Genomic DNA, 25,873 nt, shown 5'->3' on the forward strand with positions numbered 1-25,873 from the left:
CCAGAAGAGGAGACTGTACATTAAGAAGAACCCACTTTTCTTATTTCTTCTCCACACATTTATCTTAAGAATTTGTCTTAAAGAACTAGTTCTTTAAAATATAACCATTAATAAACTAAAAACCTGTTGTATATTTGTATAAACCCTCTTGAATTATTTCTGGACAAGTCAAGGACACAATAAATTAAGTTATATTAAAAGTAATAATAGAGCTAAGAAAGTGGGAAAACAAAAAGTCAGAAGGAGGTGAAGAGTAACGCAGAGCTGATAATTTCTTCATTACACACACACACACACACACACACACACACACACACCCACACCACGGAGGCAAAAGATTGTCTGAAGCTGATAAAAATAGCAAGAAACTGAAATTTAAGCATATCACTCAAATTAAAAAGATAACCAACAGAAAAACTGACAAAAATACAACTAATAAAGCAAATCATCTTTCATGGTAAAGAATCAGATACTGTCTAAAGTTAGTTAATCAAGGCCTAGAGGTATAAGCATCGCTGGAATTATGGCAGTAACCACCAGAAGTAGTAAGCAAAAAAGTTAAAACATGAAAAATAGAAAACTAAACCTGGTTACTTCTAGGGAATTGTACTGTTTAAATTATATTAATTTTACCTTCTTAAAAATTATGAATTCTACAATGATTACTGTATCTTTCCCCACCCCAGTAGCTTCTGTTGCTTTTTTTTTTAAAAAACAAATTTATTTTTGGAATAACTTTAAGTTTACTGAAAAGTTGCAAAAGTATCACAAAGAGTTCTCATATACCCTTTACCCAGTTTGCCCTAAAGTTAAACATTTCACATAATCATGCTACATTTGTCAAGCAGGTAATTAACACCAGTACATTAATTCCAGTCATTTTGGATTTTCCACTTATGGCATTTTTCCTTTTCAGGATCCAATCCAAGATACCACACTGCATTTAACCTCCCTCCCCTGCCTTACTGACACATTATTGATAAAGCCAAACAGTTTTTTAACAGGAAATAAAAGTATCTGAACTATTTTAATAAATATATTAAGCTTGTTTCTCATCTGACTGAAAGACTAATCCTATTGGAACAGCTACTGCTTGAGTAATTACAAAGCCTACAGACATTTGCTTTGGAGTAAGAGTAAAATCTAAAATAATCACCAAGATAAGAGTCTTAACTAATAACTTTGAGAACTGTCCTTCCAAAGGCAGACCTTTTTGGGACTTTGAGAACTGTCCTTCCAAAGGGCAGACCTAATGCCCATTTAAAGTAAACTCAATTTTATTACTGTTTTCCAGCAGTATTTTCCAGCACTGGTAAGGTACCTATACTGTAAAACATACAAAAAACCTACCAAACATAAACCTAACTCCAAATGCTTAAAGCACCCACCCACATTCAAAAAAACTCTGCATTAAACTTAGTTTAATATTCAGATCTAAGCTACCAAGTGAAAGCAAGTATTATTCCTTTATTCAACAAATACTTTATGGCTAAGCACATGGCGCTATGCTAAGCACACATTTAAGTTATGCTAAGTGCTATAAAAAAAGGTACAAGATGCTATGAGAATGTCTTAAGACCTAGATAATGAAAATAAACTTTAATTCCTAAGCAGAAAAGAATCAACTTGGTACCCTGGGTAACAACATAAAAGTTATTCTTATGTTTCATGGTACCTATTTCTTCCCCAACCTCATCTCTTTACTAGTCTTCCTTTATAATACTTTCCCTTCTCCCTCAACTGGTCTCTCTGCAGTTCCTTATACATACCAGGCCTTTATACCTACTGTTACTCAATCTGAAACACTCTACACATCTACATTCACCTTCATTAGGTTTTTTGTTCAGATACCTCATAGGTGCAATCTTCACTGACCACCCTACTTTAAACTGACCCACAATTCCTCTTCTGGGATTGATTTTGTTTGGCTAAGAAATCACAATCTAACGTGTTACACAGTTTATTTATTTCTTATAGTCGTCCCAGAACATAAGCTCTAAAGGAGGAAGAATTTGTCTCCTTTGTTCAATGTTGTATCCTCAGACTTCAGAATAGGTCCTTAACACATAGTAGGTATGCACTAAATACTATAGGATAAATTCTGTATCTGAGCTACTTATTTCTTTTTAAAAAATATTTATTTTGAGGGAGAGAAAGAGCACGTGAGGGAGGGGCAAGGAGAGATGGAGAGATAGAATCCCAAGCAGGCTCCACACTGTCAGCACAGACGGACACAGGGTTCCAACTCACGAACCACAAGATCCTGACTTGAACCGAAATCAAGAGTCAGAGGCTTAACCGACTGAGACAGCCAGGCATCTCCTGAACCACTCATTTCTAATCAAACATTCCTTTTCTTATCAAGTCTATACCTATATAGCTGTCCAAGCCAGACATGTAAATCACACTAAACTTTTCTTTTTTCCTAAACTCCCTATAATTAACTAAACCATCAGCAATTCCTACTGATTCTATTTAAGTATCTATGATTTGTCAATTGTCTTTTTAAGGTCTGAATAACTATTAAAATCTCTAATTTATCTTTTCACTGCTGCCAGCAATCTTCCTAAAAATTAATTCTGATCACGTAACTGACAGGCTCAAAATCAATAGTTTCCCAATGCCTTAAGGACTGAAAACAACAACAAAAAAAACACCTTAGCACAGCACTTTAGACCCTTCAGAATCTGATCCTTGCCTAACTCTCCAGGCAGAGATATTTAATCCACTAAGAACCCCTCCTTTGTTTACCCCGAATTCCTCCCGACTTCTTCATCATTCTCCAACACTCCTTTAAACATTACCTCTGTGTTCCTATAATAGTCTATGCTTATCATAGTATTTATTGTAACACTACTATTACTTATTTAACTAATTGAATTCCTGCCATGTTGTAAATTCCTTGATAGAAAAACTGTAACTTTAATATTTGTAGAAAATTGAGTTATTGGTCCCAATTCTTCACTCCTCTTTCATTTCTTTAATCACAGTAAAAAACACAACATAAAATGTATCATCTTAACTATTTTTAAGTGTGCTGTTCAGTAATGTTAAATATATTCCTATCATTCTGAACTAGATCTCCAGAACTTTTCATTATGTAAATCTGAAATTACACCCATTAAACAACAATTCCCTCTTTTTACATCATCTCAGTCCCTGGCAATCACCATTCCACTTTCTGTTTCTACAAATTTGAGTACTTTTCTTTTTTTAAGAAGGCTCCACACGCAGAGTGAAGCCCAACGTGGGGCTTGAACTCATAACCCTGAGATCAAGACCTGAGCTGAGACCAAGAGTTGGACACTTAACCAAGCAAGCCACTCAGGCACCCAGAATTTGACTACTTTAGATCTACTTCATGTAAGTAGAGTCATACAGTTTTTGTCTTTGTGACTGGCTTTTTTCACTTAGCATTAATATCAAGGTTGATACATGGTGTAGCATGTGACAGAATTCCTTTCCTTTTACATGGTAAATAAAAATCCACTGTGTACATAACACATTTTGCTTAACCATTCATCCATCAATGGACATTTGGGTTGTTTCTACCTCTTGGCTATTGGGAAAAGTGCTGCTATGAACATGAGTGTGCAAATCTCTTCAAGATCCTGCTTTCCTGTAGTCATCAAGATAGTATGGTACTGGCACAAAAACAGACACATAGATTAATGGAACAAAATAGAAAAAAAAAAATGGACCCAAACTATATGGTCAACTAATCTTCGGCAAAGCCGGAAAGAATATGCAATGGAAAAAAGACAGTCTCTTCAACAAAAGGTGTTGGGATTGGTGGACAACAACATACAGAAGAATGAAAGTGGAACATTTTCTTACACCATACACAAAAATAAATTCAAAAGGGATGAAAGACCTAAATGTGAGACAGGAAACCATCAAAATCCTAGAGAAGAACATAGGCAGGAACCTCTCTGACACTGGCCATAGCAATCTCTTACTAGACACATCTCCAGAGGCAAGCAACACAAAAGCAAAAATGAACTACTAGGACTTCATCAAGACAAGAAATCTTCTGCATGGTGAAGAAAACAATCAACAAAACTAAAAGGTAACTGTTCAGAATGGGAGGAGATATTTGCAAACAATATGTTGGATAAAGGGTTAGTATCCAAAATCTGTAAAGAACTTATCAAACTCAACACCTAAAAAAAACAAATAATCCATGGGGCGCCTGGGTGGCGCAGTCGGTTAAGCGTCCGACTTCAGCCAGGTCACGATCTCGCGGTCCGTGAGTTCGAGCCCCGCGTCGGGCTCTGGGCTGATGGCTCAGAGCCTGGAGCCTGTTTCCGATTCTGTGTCTCCCTCTCTCTCTGCCCCTCCCCCGTTCATGCTCTGTCTCTCTCTGTCCCAAAAATAAATAAACGTTGAAAAAAAAAACAAAAAAAAAAACAAAAAAAAACAAAAAAAAAACAAATAATCCAGTTAAGAAATGGGCAGAACAGGGCACCTGGGTGGCTCAGTTAAACATCTGGCTTCGACTCAGGTCATGATCTCACAGTTCATGAGTTTGAGTCCCACATCAGAAGAGCTCGAGTCCCTCTTCAGGTGAGCCCTGCTTTGCTCTTTCTCTTTCATTCTTTCTCTCCACCCCCTTCCACCCAGGACTCTCATCTCTCTGCCCCTCACTCACTTGTGCTCTCAAAAAAAAGAGGGGGGGGGCAGAACACATGAACAGACATTTTTCCATAAAAGACATACAGATGGCTAACAGACACATGAAGAGATGCTCAACATCACTCATCATCAGGGAAATACAAATCAAAACTACAATGAGGATCATCTCACACCTGTAAGAGTAGCTAAAATTAACAACACAGGAAACAACAGATGTTGGCAAGGATGCAGAGAAAGGCAAACCCTCTTACGCTACTGGTGGGAATGCATACTGGGGCAGCCACTCTGGAAAACAGTGTGGAGGTTCCTCAAAAAGTTAAAAATAGAACTATCCTACAATCTAGCAATGGCACTACTAGGTATCTACCCAACGGACACAAAAATACTAATTCAGAAGACACACCTCAATGTTTACAGCAGCATTATCAACAATAGCCAACTATGGAAAGAGCCCAAATAGCCATCTACTGATGAATGGATAAAGATATGGTTTATACATACATACAATGGAATATTACTCAGCCATAAAAAACAAGAATGAAACCTTGCCGTGTGCAATGATGTGGATGAAGCTAGAATGTGTTATGCTAAGTGAACTAAGCCAAAGAAAAATACCATATGATTTCCCTCATGTAGAATTTAAGAAACAAAACAGGTGAACATAGGGGGAAAAAAAGAAAGGCAAAACATAAAACAGACTCAGCTACAGAGAATAAACTGAGGATTGCTAGAGGAGAAGTGGGTGGGGGAATGGGCTAAATGGGTGATGGGTATTAAAGAGAGCACTTGTCATGATGAGCAATGGGCGTTAAATGTGAGAAACCACTGAATTATACTCTTGAAACAAATATTACACTACATGTTAATTAACTAGAATTTAAATAAAAACTTGAAAAAGAAAAAAGACAAGATCCTGCTTTCAATTCTCTTAGAAGTAGTATTACTGGATCATGTAGTTCTATTCTTAATTTTTTGAGGAACCTCCATAAGGTTTTCCAGAGCAGTTGTAGCATTTTACAATCCCACCAAGAGTGCACCAAGGGTTCCTATTTCTCTACCCTCACTAACCTTTGTGATTTTTTTTTTTTTTCAACGTTTATTTATTTTTGGGACAGAGAGAGACAGAGCATGAACGGGGGAGGGGCAGAGAGAGAGGGAGACACAGAATCGGAAACAGGATCCAGGCTCTGAGCCATCAGCCCACAGCCTGATCCGGGGCTCGAACTCACGGACCGCGAGATCGTGACCTGGCTGAAGTCGGACGCTTAACCGACTGTGCCACCCAGGCGCCCCGTGTGATTTTTTTTTTAATAGTAGCCATCCTAGCAGATGTGAGGTGTTATCTCATTGTGGTTTTGACTTGCATTTCTCGGATCTGTAATGTTGACCATCTTTTTTTTTTTTTTTTTTTAATATGCTTATTGACCCTCTGTATATCTTCAAAATGTCTTTTCAAGCCTTTTGCCCATTTTTAAATTGAGTTACTTGACTTTTTGTTGTTGAGTTGTAGTTCTTCATACATGCTGGATATTAATGCCTTAACGGATATATGATTTGCAAACATTTTCTCCCAATCCATAAACTGCCTTTTCACTGATTATGTCCACTGATGCACAAAGGTATTTAAGTTTGATATGGTTCAGTTGTCTATGTTTGCTTTTGTTGCCTATGCTTTTGATGTCATAACCAGGAAATCATTAGTAAATGTGAAGTCATAAAGCTTTCTCCCTATTTTCTTCTACAAGTTTTATTGTTTTAGGTCTTATTTAGATTTTTAATCCATTTTGAGTTCATTTTTGCATGTAATGTAATATAAAGGCCAACTTAATTCTTTTACCTGTGGATACTAAGTTTTCTCACCATTATTTATTGAGGAAATGCTCTCTTCCCCAGAGTGGTACTGCCATCCTTGCAAAGATCATTTGAATACATACATACAAGCTTATTTCTGGACTTTCTATTCCATTGATTTACATGTCTCTATGCTAGGACCACAGTGGGTTTTGTTTTAAAATTTGTTAATGTTTATTTATTTTTGAGCATGAGCATGAGCCAGGGAGGAGCAGAGAGAGAGGGAAACACAGAATCCAAAGCAGGCTCCAGGCTCCAAGCTGTCAGCACAGAGCTCGACACAGATCTCGAATCCACAAACTGAGATCATGACCTAAGATGAAGTCAGATGCTTAACCGACTGAGCCACCCAGGCGTCCCAATACCACACTGTTTTGATTACTACAGCTTTGTAATAGGTTTTGCTCACACTTTTTTTGTTTTTAAAGATTTTATTTTTAAGTAATCTTTAAACCCAATGTGGGGGTCAACTCACAACCACGAGATCAAGAGTCGCGTGCCTCACCAACTAAGCCAGCCAGGGACTCCACTCACCCTCTTTTATCCAGGCTTTTTGGTGTGACATTGTAGTTCCTCCCATTAGAGGTGAAATATATCTCCCCAACCTGACTCAGGCTTGCTTTGTACTTGCTTTGGCAAGCAGAAGCTTAAAACATGCATATGCAGTCTGGATTGCCCTCCAGTGCTTCTTTCATTCCCATGAGAATTATATAAAATATACCTCTATCCAACCTGCAGTTCACAGTGTGGACTAGATTGGCTTACCCCTAGTTGATGAGCAGACACGTTACCGAAAACACAGAACTGCTGTTACACTTCCATGTTTTGGGGGTGGTTTGTTACACAACAATGGCCAATACAGAAATTGGAACCAAAAGTGAGATGCTACCATGACAGAAATCTAAATATGTGGCACTAACTTTAGGATGAGATTAGCAAGGAACACGGCACTGAAAACTGATGAGGAAATTATTATAGGGGGCTGGGAAAATGATGACCCATGTTATGTAATGGAGAAATACATCATAGAACTGTTGCCTGAAATAATCTAGAAGACAGAAAATATACCTAATTAATTTACAGAGTTGGGATAACAGATCAAGTCAAAATGTAATTTGATTGTTACTAGCTATACTTCATAAGGTACTAAAAGACAGAGATAAGCTCAGGAAAAAACTTGATGGTTTGCAAGCATAATTTATAAAGATACAGACAACCTACAGAAACTGTAGGCTAGAAAATAATACTATTCATCAACAAAGTGATGGTGTGGCCTATATATAACACTGCTTCAAGGAAAACACAAGGTCAAGAGTGTGATTCTAATACCCTTTGTTAAAAATACGTGATTCTTGATACCAGTTGAAACATTAAGATTTTTAAATATTACTCCTAGGCCTCAATACATTTTTCTCAAAGAAGGTATCTAAAGTAAACAAGTATATATGCAATATTTTGTTACTATATGTGGGAATACATAGATAGCCATATTTGTACTTTTCTTTCTTTGTCCTCTTTCCTGACACAGTTCTTCTATAATTGTTAAGGCTGAGTAATAGGGCATATAAATATAATTTCTAAACAGCATTTTTGTCTTAGCCAACCATTAATGTTTAATTTCTGAGAGAGATTGGCCCATTTTAAAACAGGCAGATAATTTTCAAAGCATTTCTCTCTCTAAACAATAAAAAAAGGACAAAATGCCAAAAAAAAAAAAACTTAAGAAAATTCATATTCAACTGGTTAGAACGACTATATATATATATTTTTTACCATTACAAGGTTTTTTGCGTTTTTTAAATTTTTTAAATTATTTAATTTAAAATAAAAATAAATATTTTTGAGAGAAGGGGTGGGGGGTGTAGAGAGAGAGGGAGACAGAATCCAAAGCAGACTCCAGGCTCTGAGCTGTCAGCACAGAGCCCAATGTGGGGCTTGAACCCACGAACCATGAGATCATGACCTGAGCCGAAGTCAGCCGCTTAACCGACAGAGCCACCCAGGCGGCCCATTTTTGGGTTTGTTTTTTTTTTTTAACGGGATTTTCAGGAAACTTTAGAAGACAAATATTTCTCAATAAATGAGACAAAATTTAAGAGTTTACTGGGGAATTACTAAGAATACTTACATCAAAAAAAATATTAAGTGACTCTAGCAAGAATGATTACACAAAGAAATTGTAATTTGGTTAGTTTTAAAGATCAATTAAGTATTTTACAAAAATGATTATGAATGCTATGTGCTTATTCAGTACTGAATAGTAAATTTTAAAATCTGACTTGCAAATACTTTCAAGAACATTTGCAAGTGTAAGCAACAACCTAAAACAGTCTCATGTTCTTTATCTTTAAAAGACTAAGAGGCTAAGAAACTTGAATTTTATATCCTACTTCCTGTTTTTAATCAGTGAAGTATAGGGCACCTGGGTGGCTCAGTCAAGTTGAGCATCTGATACTGGCTTAGGTCATGATCTCACAGTTAGTGAATCTGAGCCCCCCATATCAGGCTTGCTGCTGTCAGCACACTTCGGATCCTCTGTCCCCCTCTCTCTCTGCCCCGGCCCTGCTCACGCTCTCTCTCTCCCAAAATATATAAATATAAAAAAAATTTAGGGAAAAAAAATCAGTGAAATATAGTTCTTAAAAATACAGTTTGACTATGTTTCATTTCGTATGTAAATGTTAAATGAGAATAAAAAAGGAAACTCAAAATTGATTTTGTCATGACATAAAAAGCAAACAACATGCCTCAAGTTTTTCCTAAAAAGATTACTATAATCTGGAAAATGTTTTTTTAAAAAGTACACTACTTATATTCTATTAAATATTATTTAGGAAAATAAACATAATCTGGTATATACAAACACCATGGTCTGTAAAATGAAGGCCTAATATAGGCTTTCCATTATGTACAATGAGTACTTAACCCTCATAACTCTTAATTCACAAAAACTTGGCTGATGTAAAAAAATTTGTCTCCAAAGGGTTTTGTAAAAACCCAACATTCCAATACACAATCTCTCAGCTGCCACTATTTATCTGTATTGCCCTACTTATCAGCAGCTCTCCATTCCAGATGCCTATGATTAAAGAAAAATATCACCTCCTATATTGCTAGCATATGTTCCTAATATAGCCTAATCTAATTCTAATATAAAATGATTTAAAATAAATCAAATTTGTGAATACAGGAGAAAAAACTAACCATTCTTAATATGGCATAAAATATCTAAAATTCTAAATTTCTAAAATTCTAAAAATTTCTAAAATTAAAGACAATATTCTAGTCAGAAAATATTATTGTACAAAAAATGTTACATAATACTGCCATATTAAATTCAGAATGGCTCTTATTTCAAGGAGAAGATATTATTTATAACATCACTTAAAACATCTTTGGCACTTAGCACTTAGAAAAATGGAGTTAAATATGTGTAACTACAATGAGAATCCATGGTGGGACAACTGGGTGGCTCAGCTGGTTGAGCGTCCAACTCTTGTTATCAGCTGGGGTCACAATCCCAGGATCATGGGATTGAGCCTTGCCAGGCTTCGTGCTGAGCATGGAGACTGCTTGAGATTCTTTCTCTCTCTCTCTCTCTCTCTCTCTCTCTCTCTCTCTCTCTGCCCCTATCCCCCACTCACTCATGCACTTTCTCTCTAAAATTAAAAAAAAGAATCCAAGGTACTGCTAGCTACTATAGTTACTGCAGAGAATACCTTGTTCTCTAGGAGCTAATACTGTAATAACCAAAACAAAAAGATGAGTGAAGCAAAAGTTTACAGATGAAACCTGAGCAAATAATCTGTTGTAGAATAGTAAACATTCCTCATTTAAGTACTGAAATTAAACAAAACATTATTTCTAAGACAAAATGAAAATATGCTTATAAACACCTATTCTAATAGTTTAATATGTACACTGTTTTAAGAGATGCCATATCTCATTTAGTTTTAGCACTTCTGTTAGGTAGGTACAGGAAGATGATATCCCATTTTGCTGATTGGGAATTTAAAGCACAAAGAAGTTAACAGGCTTGTCTTAAAATCATAAAACTAGTTAAAGAGAATGTTGACTTAACATCCTAGTCATCCTAATAGCCAATTTTAAGTGGACAAAGGACTTAAAACAGGACTTCTTATATCTCCAAAGAAGATATACAAACAGCCACCAACCTCATGAAAAGATACTCAACATCACTCATCATTAAGGAAATACAAATCAAATCTTCAATATACCATTTCAACTCTAGGATGGCTATTATTAAATAAAATATTTTAGAAAAGAAGTGTTTGTGAGGATGTGGAAAATTGGAATCCTCCTAGTGGGAATGTAAAATGGTGTAGCTGCTATGAAAAAGTATGGCGGTTCCTTTAAAAAAAAAAAAAAAAAAATCAAACACAGAATTACTATATGATCCAACAATTCCACTTCTAGGTATATTCCCAAAAGAACTAAAAGCAGGGACTTGAACAGATATTCGCACACCAATATTCATAGCAGCATTATTCACAACACACAAAAAGTGGAAAAAACCAATCATCCACTATCAGATGAATGGATAAACAACACGTGGAATAAAAATACAATGGAATATTCAGCCTTAAAAAGAAATGAAATTGTGGTGCATACTACAAGGATCAGAACCTGAGGACATTAAGCTAAGTGAAATAAGCCAGACACAAAAGGACAAATACTATATAATTCCACTTATATAACGTAACTAAAACAGCCAAATTTATAGCGACACAAAGTAGAACAGTGGTTACCAGCGGCTAGGAGGAGGGGACTATATAAGGAGGAGTTATTAAAGGGCAGATTTTCAATTTGGGATGATGAAAAGGTTCTGTAGATAGTGGTGATGGTTGCACAACAACACGAATATACTTGATGCCACTGAACTGTACACTGAAAAATGGTTAAAATGGTAAATTTGTTGTATCTGGTTTACCACAATAAAAAAACAAACCAGTTCCCCCAATTCCTAGATTTTTATTCCATTAATCCAACAATTTCCAAACCTGTCTTTTATTACAATCAACCTGGATAGCTTTTAAAAATTTCAAAGCCCAGGCCATACTCCCAGGTTAAAACATGGACACATCACTACTGTTTTAATCTTTCAAGGTTATTCCACATCAAGTCTGGCTACTGCATTAATCTATATTTCTGTAGCTCTCATGGTACCATTTTTAATTTCTTAAATTTATAACTTCAACATTAGGTATTCTGAACATATCTCCATGAACAAGAGAGCTTTATTAAAATTTAAAAGATAACATTTCATCTGTGAATTTTGAATATACTTCTGCTCACTTATTAAACACATTACTTACACTACGGTGTTAAGGAATACTTAGAAAGCAATGATATTCTGGTTTACATCTTCAGATGCTCTGCAAGTACTCTTTATACGCTTATATTTCTCCAATATAAAAAATTGTATTTCTCCAATATAAAAAATTTGTCAGGGGGCGCCTGGATGGTTCAGTTGGTTAAGTGTCCAACTCTTAATTTCAGCTCAGGACATGATCTCACAGTGTGTCAGTTCAAGCCCTGCATCCGGCTCTGTGCTGACAGTGAGGAGCCTGCTTGGTATTCTTCTCTCCCTCTCTCTGCCCCACCCCTGTTCACAGTCTGTCTCTCAAAATAAATAAATAATTAAACTTAAAAGAAAGAGAGAGAAAAGAAATTTGTAAGTATTCTTTTACTACTTCCTATCACTTTAAAAAGATGTAGATACAGAAGAAACAGTGGTCTACAGGGTCCACAATCTGTCCTATCTTTCATGCCCTATAATCTAGCTCCAATACTAGCAAGATGTATGACCCTGGATAAGGGACTTAACCTCTCTGTGATTCAGGTTTAGGAACTGTAAAACTGAAGTAATAACAGAGTTGTTTTAAGAATTGAGTTAAGGGGCGCCTGGGTGGCGCAGTCGGTTAAGCGTCCGACTTCAGCCAGGTCACGATCTGCGGTCCGTGAGTTCGAGCCCCGCGTCGGGCTCTGGGCTGATGGCTCAGAGCCTGGAGCCTGCTTCCGATTCTGTGTCTCCCTCTCTCTCTGCCCCTCCCCCGTTCATGCTCTGTCTCTCTCTGTCCCAAAAATAAATAAACGTTGAAAGAAAAAAAAAAAAAAAAAAGAATTGAGTTAATACACATGAAGTCCTTATTCTGAACACAGCCTGGACAGTTCTGCTTGAGCAAAGGTTTCTCACTACCCTCCTCCCCTTCAGAGAGAAAAAACAAACAAACAAAAAAACCTTCCCTATTATCATTCATATCTAAAGCCAATAGTTCAAAAGGACAGATTATAGGAGTCTATGGTAAAAACCATGTAAGAAATGATAGTAAGAAAAGCTCAAATGAGAGGAAAAAAGGAAGAAGTCTTTCTTAGCACTTAATTTTTCTCATAAATGCTTCTGGAAAGCATGAGAATGTAGAAAACTGACCATGCCGGGGCGCCTGGGTGGCTTGGTCGGTTAAGCGTCCGACTTCGGCTCAGGTCATGATCTCACGGTCCGTGAGTTCGAGTCCCGCGTCGGGCTCTGTGCTGACAGCTCAGAGCCTGGAGCCTATTTCAGATTCTGTGTCTCCCTCTCTCTCTGCCCCTCCCCTGTTCATGCTCTGTCTCTCTCTGTCTCAAAAATAAATAAACGTTAAAAAAAAAAAAAAAAAAAAAAAAAAAACTGACCATGTAAATCCTAATGACTGAAGCATTAGAGAAATTTCATGGGTCATAAGTACTATTATATCATCACTTAAGATTTCAGAAATAGGACACATAATAATCTTGAAGAGACATTAATGACAGACCAACACAGGCTGCAGAGAGGGGGAAAAAAAAAGACAGCAACTATGTCCAACTGGGCAAATAGTAGGTACTTTGAGATAGGTGAAGGTTTCCCCTATCTTTGAGAGTCTCAAAATTTAACATACAATTCCAAGAGGGTTCAGAAAACCAGATAAAAAATATCTTTTACCAATAAACACTCCAAGCTCAGCTGGACTTAAAGTCCTGGAACTATATTGCTAATGCAACAGCTAATATATACACGTGACTACTGAGCACTTAAAATGTGCCCAGTCCAAACTGAGATGTACTCTAATTACTGAATAGACATTAAACTTCAAAAACTTATTTAAGAAAAGTAAAATATCTCAATATTCTTTGCATAATTAATTACATGCTAAAATGATATTCTGGATCTACTGAGTTAAGTATATTAAAATTGATTTCACCTGGTTTTTTGTTTTACCTTTTTCAATGTATCTACTAGAAGATTTAAAATTACATTTGTAACTCACAAAATTTCCAATGGACACTATTACCTTAGAATGCAGGAAGAAAAGGAATCCTTAGAAAAAATAATAGTGATAGCTCTTATCTTACCTAGAAGTTCAAGTTTTCAGAGATATTGAGGAACCCAACCAAAGGACATCCTAAAGCTATATAAAATGGCTGCTAATGTATCTCCAAATGAAATTTAAATCTTGTGTTTATATTTATTAAAATATTAAAGTCACTATGTAGAAACCACAGGTGTAGTAAAGATAAACAGTTTTATGGGTGAAATTTAAAGTATATTCCTTCATGTATCGCCTTAATAACAAAAGCTTGACCAACTAATTCAGGAAAGCTCCTGAAGTATTATTTTAATTATAACTGTAAAGGCTCTGGTATAAACAACACCATCCAAAAGAACTTCCTGTTATGATGGAAATACTCTATTATCTACATCACCCAATACAATAGCCACTAGTCACAGGAGCACTTGAAATATGGTTAGTGAAATTGAGAAACTGAATTCCAACTTTATTTCAATTAACTGAAATTTAAATAGCCACCAGTGGCTAGTGGCTACTATCTTGAATAGCACGGTTCTAAAATTTCTTTAAAAGAAAAAAAAATAGGGATTATATTTCCTTATTTTGCCCTAATATTCTAGTTACAATTAACTCTGCACAAATACTCAGGGATGTACTCCTCTCCATCCTGTGAACTTTGCCTGCTTCACGCCATAAGACGAAAATCTCTGTGAACCAGGCTCTCTTTGCTAATACTTAACCGTAACGGCTTAGAACATACAGAACAGACATTTGATCCCATCTCCTTGATGTTCTATCCAGAAAAGATTTATTTTACTTATATATACACATGTAACTATACACATACATATATCTTATATATGTGTATATACATATTTCCTATACTGCCTTTAAAATTGAAGTTTAAGGTATCTTACACAGTAAAAATCTCAAAGCAGATTTACCAAATATATTTTTGCATAGAAATTAATTATACGGCTACATTTGAGGGAACATAGTTGAGGGAACATAGTAAAATTAAGGTATATATTCAATGTTCCCTATTAACTTCTCTCCTATACGATCTCAACTGCCATTTAGCAGACTCCTATGTAAATACATACTGTAAGATACTGGACTAGCAGTCTTTTTGTTAAGTTTATTTTGAGAGAGAGAGAGAGAGAGAGAGCGAGCGAGAGAGTGCATGTGCAAGTGGAGGAAGAGCAGACAGAGAATCCCAAGCAGGCTCCACACACTCAGCATGAATCCCAAGGCAGGGCTATAGGGCTTGAACTCATGAACTGTGAGATCATGACCTGAGCGGAAATCAAGAGTCAGACACAACCAACTAAGCCACTCAGGTGCTCCTGGACTAGCAGTCTTAAAAAAAAATCCTTACTAATAACTTTCTACTCTGTGTACATTCCTACAAGCATTTAAAACTCTTACTAGGGGCACCTGTAATGCTAGTAAGTCACTGGTACTTACTACATCCATTTACCTGTGCTTTTACTAGCAAACACAGCGACTGTCATCTGATAGAGCCCCCTACACTGTAGGAAAATACCTAAACTGTTAAAACAAAACACTGATCATTCTTTTAACAATACCTGAAGATGGCAGATTTAAAAGTAATTCTTTTCAATTTTTCTGTGTTAATTATCCTTATAGCTTCTTAAATTTCTGTGGTTAATTACCCATATAGTTGAGGGGTTCTTTACAGCTAACCTAGCTATACCACTAGATTTAATTCCATTTCCTGAGTCCCTGAAGACTGTTACAGTTAATCAGACAATTAGCTATACTGAAGTCCAGATTATTAGAAGATGAGAATCTATATTTAAGGGGCATAAAAGGAGGAAGAATGAAGAAGAGGTCAGTAGTAGTATTTTCTTTGTTCAAATCAAACCAGTTTCACAGTAACAATTTCCTTCCTTGACAACTGTGTTAATTCTTTTTAAGAAAGTGTATACAAGTTTAACAAAAAGTGAACTGATTAGTGAACAAAAATAGTATATATTATGCTTAATGGGTTAGCTTCATAATGGGCTAGAAGTGCACTAATTTATAATCTAATCTTTATCTACCTTCCCAATTATCATTCCATTGAATTCACTGGAAAAGTTAGTAGTCCCAAACCATAATTTAAAGCAACTGACAGACTTACATGCTGGGTTTTTCTACTTGCTTTTTCCTTTCCTTTTTTTTTTTTTTTTTTAAATGTTTATTTATTTTCGGGAGGGACAGAGAGCGTGCACATGTACACAAGTAGGGGAGGGGCAGAGAGAGAAAGGGAGACACAGAATACAAAGCAGGCAACAGGCTCCAAGCTGGCAGCATGGAGCCTGACACGGGGCTTGAACTCATGAAGCGTGAGATCATGACCTGAGCCAAAGTCAGATATTCAACCAACTGAGACACCTAGGTACCCCTCTACTTGTTTTTCTAAAGGGAGGGGAGATGGCAGGTAAGCTCCTATGAAAAAATATTTGAGGAACAGCATTTATTCTTCCTGGATAAAATCAGTTTTGTACCACAACTATCCTTCAAGAGTAATTCAAAAGAGCATATACTATTTCTGATACCACCCCACTAATAAAACACAATTTGAATTTAGTCCCCCTTCTAAATGGGTCAGCCTCCTGGAGCACCTGGGTGGCTCAGTCAGTTGAGTGTCAGACTTCAGCTCAGGTCATGATCTCATGGTTCATGGGGTCAAGCCCTGCGTCATGCTCACTGCTGTCAGCACAGAGCCCACTTTGGATCCTCTGGTCCCCCACGCCGCCCCTCCGCCACTCATGCTCTCTCTCAAAAATAAATAAACTTAAAAATAAATAAATAAATGGGTCAGCCCACAGAAAACCCCTAGTGCTCAATTACAGAATTAAATAACAAGTAGAATCTACTAGATTTATGGAAATCTCCAATATGAAACGTTGTATCTTCTATTAATAACAGCCCATTAAGAGAACTTCTTGCATGAAGAGAAATAAAGATACTTCCAGTACCTAACATGGCTCATCGAACACATTCATTTATTTCTACTTCTTTGTGAAGCAAAAATAGATAGTAAAAGGCAGGAGAAGCACAAAGAGAATGGTGGAAGTAAAGGCAACAGACAAAACATGATCACAAAATTTGGGGAGCTAGCAAGCAAAAGCAAAAATAGTAACTAACTTAGTAAATAAGGGCTAACGGGAAGATACCAAGGTAAAAAATGAATTAAACCCACAGAATCCCGAATCCCAGAGAGGTACAAAAGTTGAAGACAATGGTAGATCTTTGAAGGTGGATGCATGGTGTAACTAAAAAGAGAAAGAATGAAAGTTCAAATGATAAGTCAGACTCCTAGACCTACTTCTCCATCCTGTAGACAGGATCTTTACATCTTTCCAGATCAGTGGAAAACTTACAAGTTCACTCTGAATTGGATGAAACAGAGGGACTCTGCACTTAAAGATACTAGATACAGCTGAAATGATGTATTTAAAAGAGAAATTAAGTGAAAATCTAAATACCATACAAGTATAGTATTTCCCCAATATAAATGTACAACTACAGCCCCCTTTCCCCAGTAGACTCCCTAAACATCGGCAGTCAAGCTTATACTCTCTAGTTAGGATACCAAAGGACTCCTCCGGGAAAGCAATTAGCTTAAAGGAATGGGGGTGGGGAGGGACACATACAGATAGACAGGCAGCAGGCACCCAATAAAATGAACAGGTCCCTGACAAGTCACCCTACTAAAGCCTGCAATTTCATAGCTACTCACATACAAACAGAATTTCCAATCAGTATTTTAGTGCCCAGAAGTCTCAAGAGTAGAAAAGGAGGTAATTTAGATATTCAGGATCCCAAAATATTACTTCTCATGTACTCCCTTCTTAGGAAACTACTGGTGGATAGGCACTACCAAAATAGTTAAGACAAAAAAAGCAAACATGAGATCTAGGAAATAAGGGAAAGGGAATTCCCATGATGAATGCTGTGAAACGAGCCTATAGAACAACCAGTCCAAATTAGAACTGAAAAATGAAGGGCTCAAACATATGTATTTTTTAAATATTTATCCTAGGAGAGAGAAAGAGAGAGAGAAAGAAAGAATGTGAAGGCACATGGGGGAGGGGGCAGAAAGAGAGGGAGAGTGGCGCCTGGGTGGCTCAGTCGGTTGAGTGTCCAACTTCAGCTCGGGTCATGATCTCACAGTCTGTGAGTTCGAGCCCCACGTCGGGCTCTGTGCTGACAGCTCAGAGCCCGGGGCCTGTTTCAGATTCTGTGTCTCCCTCTCTCTCTCTGACTCTCCCCTGTTCATGTTCTGTCTCTCTCTGTCTCAAAAATAAATAAACGTTAAAAAAAAAAAATTAAAAAAAAAAAAAAAAAAAAAGAAAGAGAGGGAGAGAGAGAATCCCTAGCAGGCTCTGTGCTGTCAGTACAGAGCCCAATGTGGGGCCCAAACCCATGAACTGTGAGATCATAGCCTTGGCTGAAATCTAGAGTTGGATGCTTAACCAACTGAGCCATCCAGGTGCCCCACAAATAAAGATATTAAGTGACAAGAGAGGGGAGCCTGGGTGGCTCAGTTGGTTGAGTGTCCAACTCTTGGATTTTGGCTCAGGTCATGATCCCGGGGTAATGGACTGAGCCCTGTGTCAGGCTCTGCACTGTGTGGAATCTGCTTAAAATTCTCTCTGTCTCTCTCTTTCTTTCTCTCTTCCTCTCTCTCCCCCCCCCCCCCTTTGCCCTTCTCCCTGGCTCATGCTCTCTAAAAATAAATCTTAAAAAACAAAACAAACAAAAACACACAGAGGGCCACCTGAGTGGCACAAGTTGTTTAAGTGTCCTGATTTTTGGTTTTGGCTTCAGGTCATGATCTCAGAGTCTGGGAGTTTAAGCCCTGTGCCAGGCTCTGCACTGATGGTGCTTGGGATCCCCTCTTCCTTTTTCTGTCTGTCTCTCCTGAGTGCACTCTCACACACTCTCTATTATCTCAAAAATAAATTAAAAAGAGAGAGAAAGAAAAAAGAAACTAATAGATTACACAAACTACTTAAAGGAAGGGAGGGAAGATTTGTGCTTCTGGTAAATAGTCTGGGAGTGAATCACTAATCAGTACATAGATCAAAGGTCAGAAAACTATAACTGAAAAGAGCTAGAGGATAAATATTTTAGGCTAAATATTTTAGGCTTTGTGGGTCATCTATCTCTATTCGGCTGTGTTGTAGTGTGCAGGCAGGCATAAAATAATCCATAAATGAGTGAACATGGCTATGTTAAAATCAAATTTTACTTACAAAAACAGGTGGCAGGCTATATTTACCCTGTGGAGTAGTAGTTTACCAATCCCTGACATAGATAATTAAGTGAAAAAAGAAATAATCATGAACACAGAGGAAAACAAAAAGATACAGAGGAAATGGAATATAATCCTAATATACTATATGGCTTGGCTATAAATAGTATTTATATAATCATAGTAAATATTTTTTATGAACTCTTATAATCTTATTGGCAAGATAAGAAAGAAACAAAGGGAAAAGAACGCATACAAGTATATCAATGTCCAAGTGGTTGGGATGGAGGAAGAGTATAAAGTAACTAAACCATCAATACAAAGTCAATAGATTAATCCTGAATAACTGAAAACTCAAGAGTAAGCATGTTACTTGCTTTAAAATGTATAATAGGTAAATTAAAAGAAAGTTAAAAGGATTCAAAGGGAATGCGTATAAGGAGCACATCTAGGAGTTGGGGCTCAGGATCACAGCTTTTCATCATTTTAGATCTTAGTAATCTGCTTGACTTCTTAAAACTGTATTATGCATTTGGTGAACATTGCTAATTACCAACCTGTATTTCCCCTTCTTCTAATTGCCTACCTAATGTCTATTCTCTCTTTCTTCTTCTAATCAGAAACCTTATTTTGTTCAGAGTAGCAATGCTTCCACATAAAAAAATTTGTTTCTCTCAGGATAGACAGTGATATGTCAGCTAAAGTCTCTAAGAAGGAAACTATTTTCTGATTCAAGGGTCACCCCGTCTAAATTCTTCCCTTCCTCTTCCTGCCTGAATTCACTGTGAGTGAAATCCAAAGCAACAACACCCACTGGGACCATGTGGATGAAAGCCAAAGACTAAAGACAACATGGAAGAAAAGTCCAGGAAACCTGAGTCCTTGAAGACATTACTGAACCAATGCACTAGTATTGAACTATATACCCCCAGATTCCTTGCAATTGAGAAAAATCGATTCCTACACAAGGCAAGTGGTTAAGTCTTCTGTCTTTTGCAACTGAATTCATTCCTAACCTGTACAATTAATTTTCTTGTTGATAATAAAGGTTTATGTTCATTTTCAAAGAGGAAAAAATAAAAGAGCCTTGATTTGTCCAGGTTTATCTACTCATCCATTCTAATAAAACTAAAAAGAGAAGTTTAAAAGAACATTAAAAAAAGATGTGCACATAAGACAGAAAAGATGGCATCTCAGCAATGATACAACATAACCAAATGTTTACTTCATATCCTCACATCTTTCAGGGAAAACTAAAATATTTCCTTTTCCCTTCTCTCACATTCCATCTTACCACTGTTTTATCTCTCTTGAAGCCTCACTAATTTAACAACTGCTTGGGACCAAATCTTCTAACAGGCTGTGTCTCAAACCATTTAAATCACAGAGAACTGTAGCAACCTAAAGCTTTTAACTGCACAGGAAAAGATGGTATCTTAAAAGTCTTCTGTGCCTCTACCTACTCTACAAATTAGTGTCATAAATTTGCTTAATTCAAAGTTCAAGAAAATTACAAATACTCTAAGACTAAACAGGTCTTATATAGAAAAGCACAAATTTAAATTACTTTAAAGCAAAATGAGAAGTTTGGGAATGAAAAGAGCTAACTCAATCTAAAACATAACTACAGATCACTATCTTTTACAAGTATTAATATTACTTAACAGAGTACTGTGAATATATTTGCACTAGTATAGTTCTAAAATAAGCACTGTTCATTGCTTAAGCCTCTGCTTTCATCCTACATTTTTTCTATCATCCCGAATAAAAATTTAGGCCACGATACTGAAACCACAACCTATTCTCACTTCAAGAAAATTCTTAAAATGTGTAAAAGAAAGGGTGAAGTGGTTAAAGAAAATCACATACTTACAGTACTTTGCCAAAATTAACCTCATTCATCTGTCTGTAAGATAGCTTGTTTTACTCCACATTTTCTGTAAAGCTATAAAAATTAACAAACCTAAGAAATGTTAAGTAAGAGTTTAAATAAGATAGCTTACCTTTTATTTATAGGTTTTTCATCTTTTTCATAAGGCTTTACAAACCACTTGCCAATGCGTACAAAGTTCCGGTTCATTAAACACCGTTCCAACAGATTGTGAACTGCTTTAAAAAGCAGAGTACGACATTCATAGGAAAGTCCATTCTCCCACACTCCATCTTCCTCTTCTACAAGAGAAATGAAAGAAACAAAAACTATATCTACTCAGAGCCAAGCAAAAAGTGTTACAATTTAAACTCTCAATTTGTAAACCCCCTACCACTTAGTACATTAAACCTACTGCACCTCAGAATATTGAGCTACCATCACTTCAATATATCTCTACACATTAAGATATCAGGTTTCAAAGTTACTCCATATGGAATAAAACGCCTAAGTGCCATATATTCTACTAAAGTACCTGAAAATTATTTTCCCACTGCATAAAAAAGCAATGATGTAATGCAAACATACTGATTTGATTTCTGTATCCATGAAAAGACCATTTGTATAAGCTGGGATTTATTAAAGACACTCTATACCTGAAGTGCCAATTTCTAAGCTGGCTTACTTGTTAGTTACCTTGTCCTAATTCCTCTATTCATTCAGCTTGCCAAAAAAATTAGCTAGTTAATAATTAACCCAAAACATTTTATGTCCATCAGCATTCTAATCCACGACTCAACTATAAAAATAAGTAATGAATAAAAAGGAAGCTTTTGGCACACAGCCTAACAAGCAACGTATTATTAGCCACCTTAGGTCTCGTTTCAAACAAACGATTCCCATGATTACTATTCAGTATAGGATCCTCTACTGGGGGAAGAAATTTTAAAATATAAAAACCAAAATTTTAAATAGCACTTATGACATAGTTGTAACTACCCTCACTATTCATTAGTAAGCAGCAATTTTGCCAGCTCACCTATTAACCACTCCAAGTTAACTTATCAAAAAAATATTAACATAGTTATTTCAAGAGAAGTCCAGATGTAGTTTAACAAAAATGTATTACTCTATCCCTTTCATACCTTTAACAAAGCATCAAAAGAATACTGCTACAAACTGTACTTGAGCTTTTAACTTATTTTGTTTCAAATATAATTTAGTATTTCATAGCCTATGTCTTTGTAAACAATATACATATGAATCTTTCAATGTAAGTAAAAAAATACATAAAACCTCTCTTCATTCAACACTAAAAATGTCTACACTACACTCATAGAAAAATAATAAACTATGATGCTTTTGAATAAAAGCAGAAGCATGTGTTTAGAGGGACACATGGTTTACATTCATAACCTACACAACAAATGGGAGAATGAACATTAACTAAAAAGCATATAATGACAGTGGACTTTAACTGCACTAGAAATTTATGCCACTACAAAGTTAATGTTCTTTAAAGTGTTTTTAAAGTGTTTTAAATTAGTCAAGTCTTTCAAGTCAATTAATTATTTTTCCAAAAAGGTAAGCTTTAAAAAAAATGAGGTAAGCTATAGAAAATGACAATACTTGAGAACTGGAATAATTTTAAATCATTAATATTAAGCATTAATATTAAAGATAAAAGGCTTTCACATTCTATTATATTATAGACAACCATATATAGATAGATCTCTCTCTATATATATATATATGTATCCATTTAAAGCCAAAACTTCCTGAGTTTCGCTTTATTAAAGAAAACAGTAAGCTAGGAGAAAAGAGAAGCGGCACACATGGACTTCAATTTAATTATTTAAGGGTCTAGATCACAAGTATATTTGTGAGTCGCTGAGAGAAAAAAATCTTAATGTGCTTTCAGGCTAATCAGATTCTATCACTTCAAAATTAAAGTCACATTAAAAGTTTTACCTCAAATTATGATTTATAATTACTTAAAATATGCATGTTTTTAATTCCAAGAAAGTTATCCTAGGAATATCTTCCAGTTCTTAACTTCTTTGTAATCTATTTAGTGTATTTTTATTGCCATTTACCTCAAAAATCCTTACCTTCTGAGAAGCACAATGGTTATAACATCTGTTCTATACAAGAAATCTTTACCAAAACTTTTTTAACTAGTTCTAAGTTCAAAAGCTACAAAAACCTAAGACACAGAATTACCATTACATATTAAAGTTGTACAGTTACTATAAACTTCAAATATCGGAAAATTATTCACTTAAAACTTGAGAATGAATTTGCCTTCTTCCCAAAAAGAGTAAATAAAAAAGTGTTTGGAATAGTAAAAGCCTATAATACAATAATTTATATATATTTTTCTTCTTTTCTTAGAGACACAGAGCAGGAGAGAGGGACAGCGGGAAAGAGAGACCATCCTAAGCAGGCTCCACACTCAATGCAGAGCCTGATGCAGGGCTTAATCCCAGGACACTGGGATTATGACCTCAGCTGAAATCAAGAGTTGGACACTCAACTGACTGAGCCACCCAGGCACCCCTACATACATTTTTTTTTTTTTTTTTTACATAAAATCCAGTTAACACCTGAATTTAAATGATTTAAGAATACTAAATACAGTTTAGGAAATTAATCAGCATTAATTTTCAAGCATTTCTCTCTCATTGCTTTAAGTTTTATCTAGGGAAACTCAGGTGAACTTAATGCTTTTATCTCGAGAAACTCAAGTGAACTTATCCTCATTTTACATCATACCCTCAAACTCCCACAATTTTCATTAACACTAAATGGGATTTAGGCATAAAACCACCACCTGTTAGGGTTTTCTAAGCCAACAAACATCTTAAGTACATCCTCACCTATACATCAAGTAACTAAGCAACTATTACACTAAAGTAACATAATTTCATTTTTCACTACTGAGGAAATAAGTCCTAATAACTAACACTCAGTGAAAAGCCTAAAGATTTTTTTTTGGTGTTTTTTTTTTTTGGGGGGGGGATCACTTAAAAATAAGAGACTACTGAGCAAAGCTTCTAATATCCTGATGTTATAATAACCATAGCAAAAAACTTCTCTACATGTTGTATTCAGATATGAAAAGTGAAATGGTACAACCAACCCACCCAAGACAATGATATGTACCTCTTACACTAATTAAAACAAGTCCTTGAATTGCAACACAAGTACTACAATAGAGAAGGGAGGTAGAGGGGAACACATGGCAAATCTTTACCTAGCTCTTTTGAATTTAATCAACCATAGCCTAATGGAAAAAGTCTGCTTAATGCACTTAAATGTTTTTTCTCCTCTTGTATCTGTATCCCCAGAGAAAACAGGTTCAATTTTGTTTATAGTACTTTTCCATCAGAACTCTTAGCATTAGAATTCTTCATCATCGTTACTTGAAAAATTTTTACAAAGTATCTATTTGAAAAAAACAATACAAAAGTTCACATGCTAAATTTGATAACCATAAAATATTTTTTCCTGAGGATACAAGACTACAGCGATGATGATAAACTATGTGATAGGTCATTAAAATAATTCTGAGTGGTGGGGCGCCTGGCTGGCTCAGTCAGTAGACACACGACTCTTGATCTGGGGGGTTGTGAATTCAAGCCCTTCATTGGATATAGACATTACTTAAAAATAAAATCTTTAAAAATAATAATTCTGAGTGGGGGAAAAAATGAAAAGAACAAATGAGCTGACACACCTAATACCTAATATTCAACATTTTTCTCAAAACTGACATCTTTAAACATTTCAACAATAGACCAGTAAAAAAGGAATCTTTTCCTAAATAATTTTGACAAACTATTAAAACACAACATACACTAATGAATAATGAATGGGTCAAAATGATGGCAGAAAATACTACCCGAAAAAAAAAATATCCTGAAAGAGTAAAGAGAAATGTTTTTATTTTTATTATTTTTTTTAATGTTTATTTTTGACAGAGAGAGAGAGAGAGAGAGAGAGACAGAGCATGAGCGAGGGAGGGGCAGAGAGAGAGGTAGATACAGAATCCAAAGCAGGCTCCAGGCTCTGAGCTGTCAGCACAGAGCCCGACGCGGGGCTCGAACTCACAGACCGCGAGATCATGACCAGAGCCGAAGTCGGATGCTCAACCGACTGAGCCAACCAGGCACCCCAAAAAGAAATGTTTAAACGTCTAATTCAGCGTTTGCCTTGAATAATATAATTGCCCATTCACAGTCATTCACTCAACAAATATTACTGAGAGCCTTAAGCTGACAGCATCATTGATCTATGGCAAAACCTGAAAAGCTCTGGTTTAAATACCCTAATATATGTTAACGATTATCTTTGATATGAAGGTTTAAAAAAATATAGTTTCTTGCTCAAAATGGACAAACAAAATTGTCCTAAAAGACAAGTGAATAAAAAAGTTGGGTCACAAGTAAATTATGGAAGAAGACAAAAACGAATTAACTCCCTTCAGGGTAGCTAGAGAACAAAAGTTTTTAGTTTGGCTGCACTAGATTCCTATACTTCGCTGCTGTTTATCTATTTGTTAATCCTGTTAAAGCTGCTACTCAAGGTTAAATTCCATTATAATTAATATCCTTCAATAAAAGAATCTAAAATTCTAAGACTAACGAATGGCCCATTTAGTTTGACAGTATTATGATGAAATTCTTGTATAATGAAAAGTATTTGGACACGTAGCTAAAATTCCATATATACACCACAGGAGCCAGAAAAAATAACAAGTATTTTTAGCCCTGACTTTGTTTTTTTAGTTCTCAAGGTATCAAGTTTTCTCAAAGTCTCATCACATTCTAGCTTACTATAATTTTTTTTTAAAAGATGTAAACCTTCAGGAGAGGTTTTGTTTTTATTCTTATTTAAGGGAAAGACTAAAAGCCAATA

At 35.8% G+C, this 25,873-nt stretch overlaps 1 protein-coding gene across 2 annotated transcripts in view; it reads right to left on the bottom strand.

Moving 5' to 3' along the window:
- Nucleotides 1-25,873, bottom strand: part of MED13 (mediator complex subunit 13) — a 111,984-nt gene that overhangs the window by 79,261 nt on the left and 6,850 nt on the right. For both annotated transcript variants that reach the window (XR_006715343.1, XM_045490625.1), the window contains exon 3: nt 21,087-21,255. Coding sequence is in view for 1 of the 2 variants with exons in the window: in XM_045490625.1 (XP_045346581.1) it covers nt 21,087-21,255 (169 nt within the window). In the remaining variant the exon portion in view is untranslated. The remainder of the gene's footprint in view (nt 1-21,086; nt 21,256-25,873) is intronic.

Source organism: Leopardus geoffroyi, chromosome E1, assembly GCF_018350155.1.
Source record: "Leopardus geoffroyi isolate Oge1 chromosome E1, O.geoffroyi_Oge1_pat1.0, whole genome shotgun sequence".
Taxonomy (NCBI): domain Eukaryota; kingdom Metazoa; phylum Chordata; class Mammalia; order Carnivora; family Felidae; genus Leopardus; species Leopardus geoffroyi.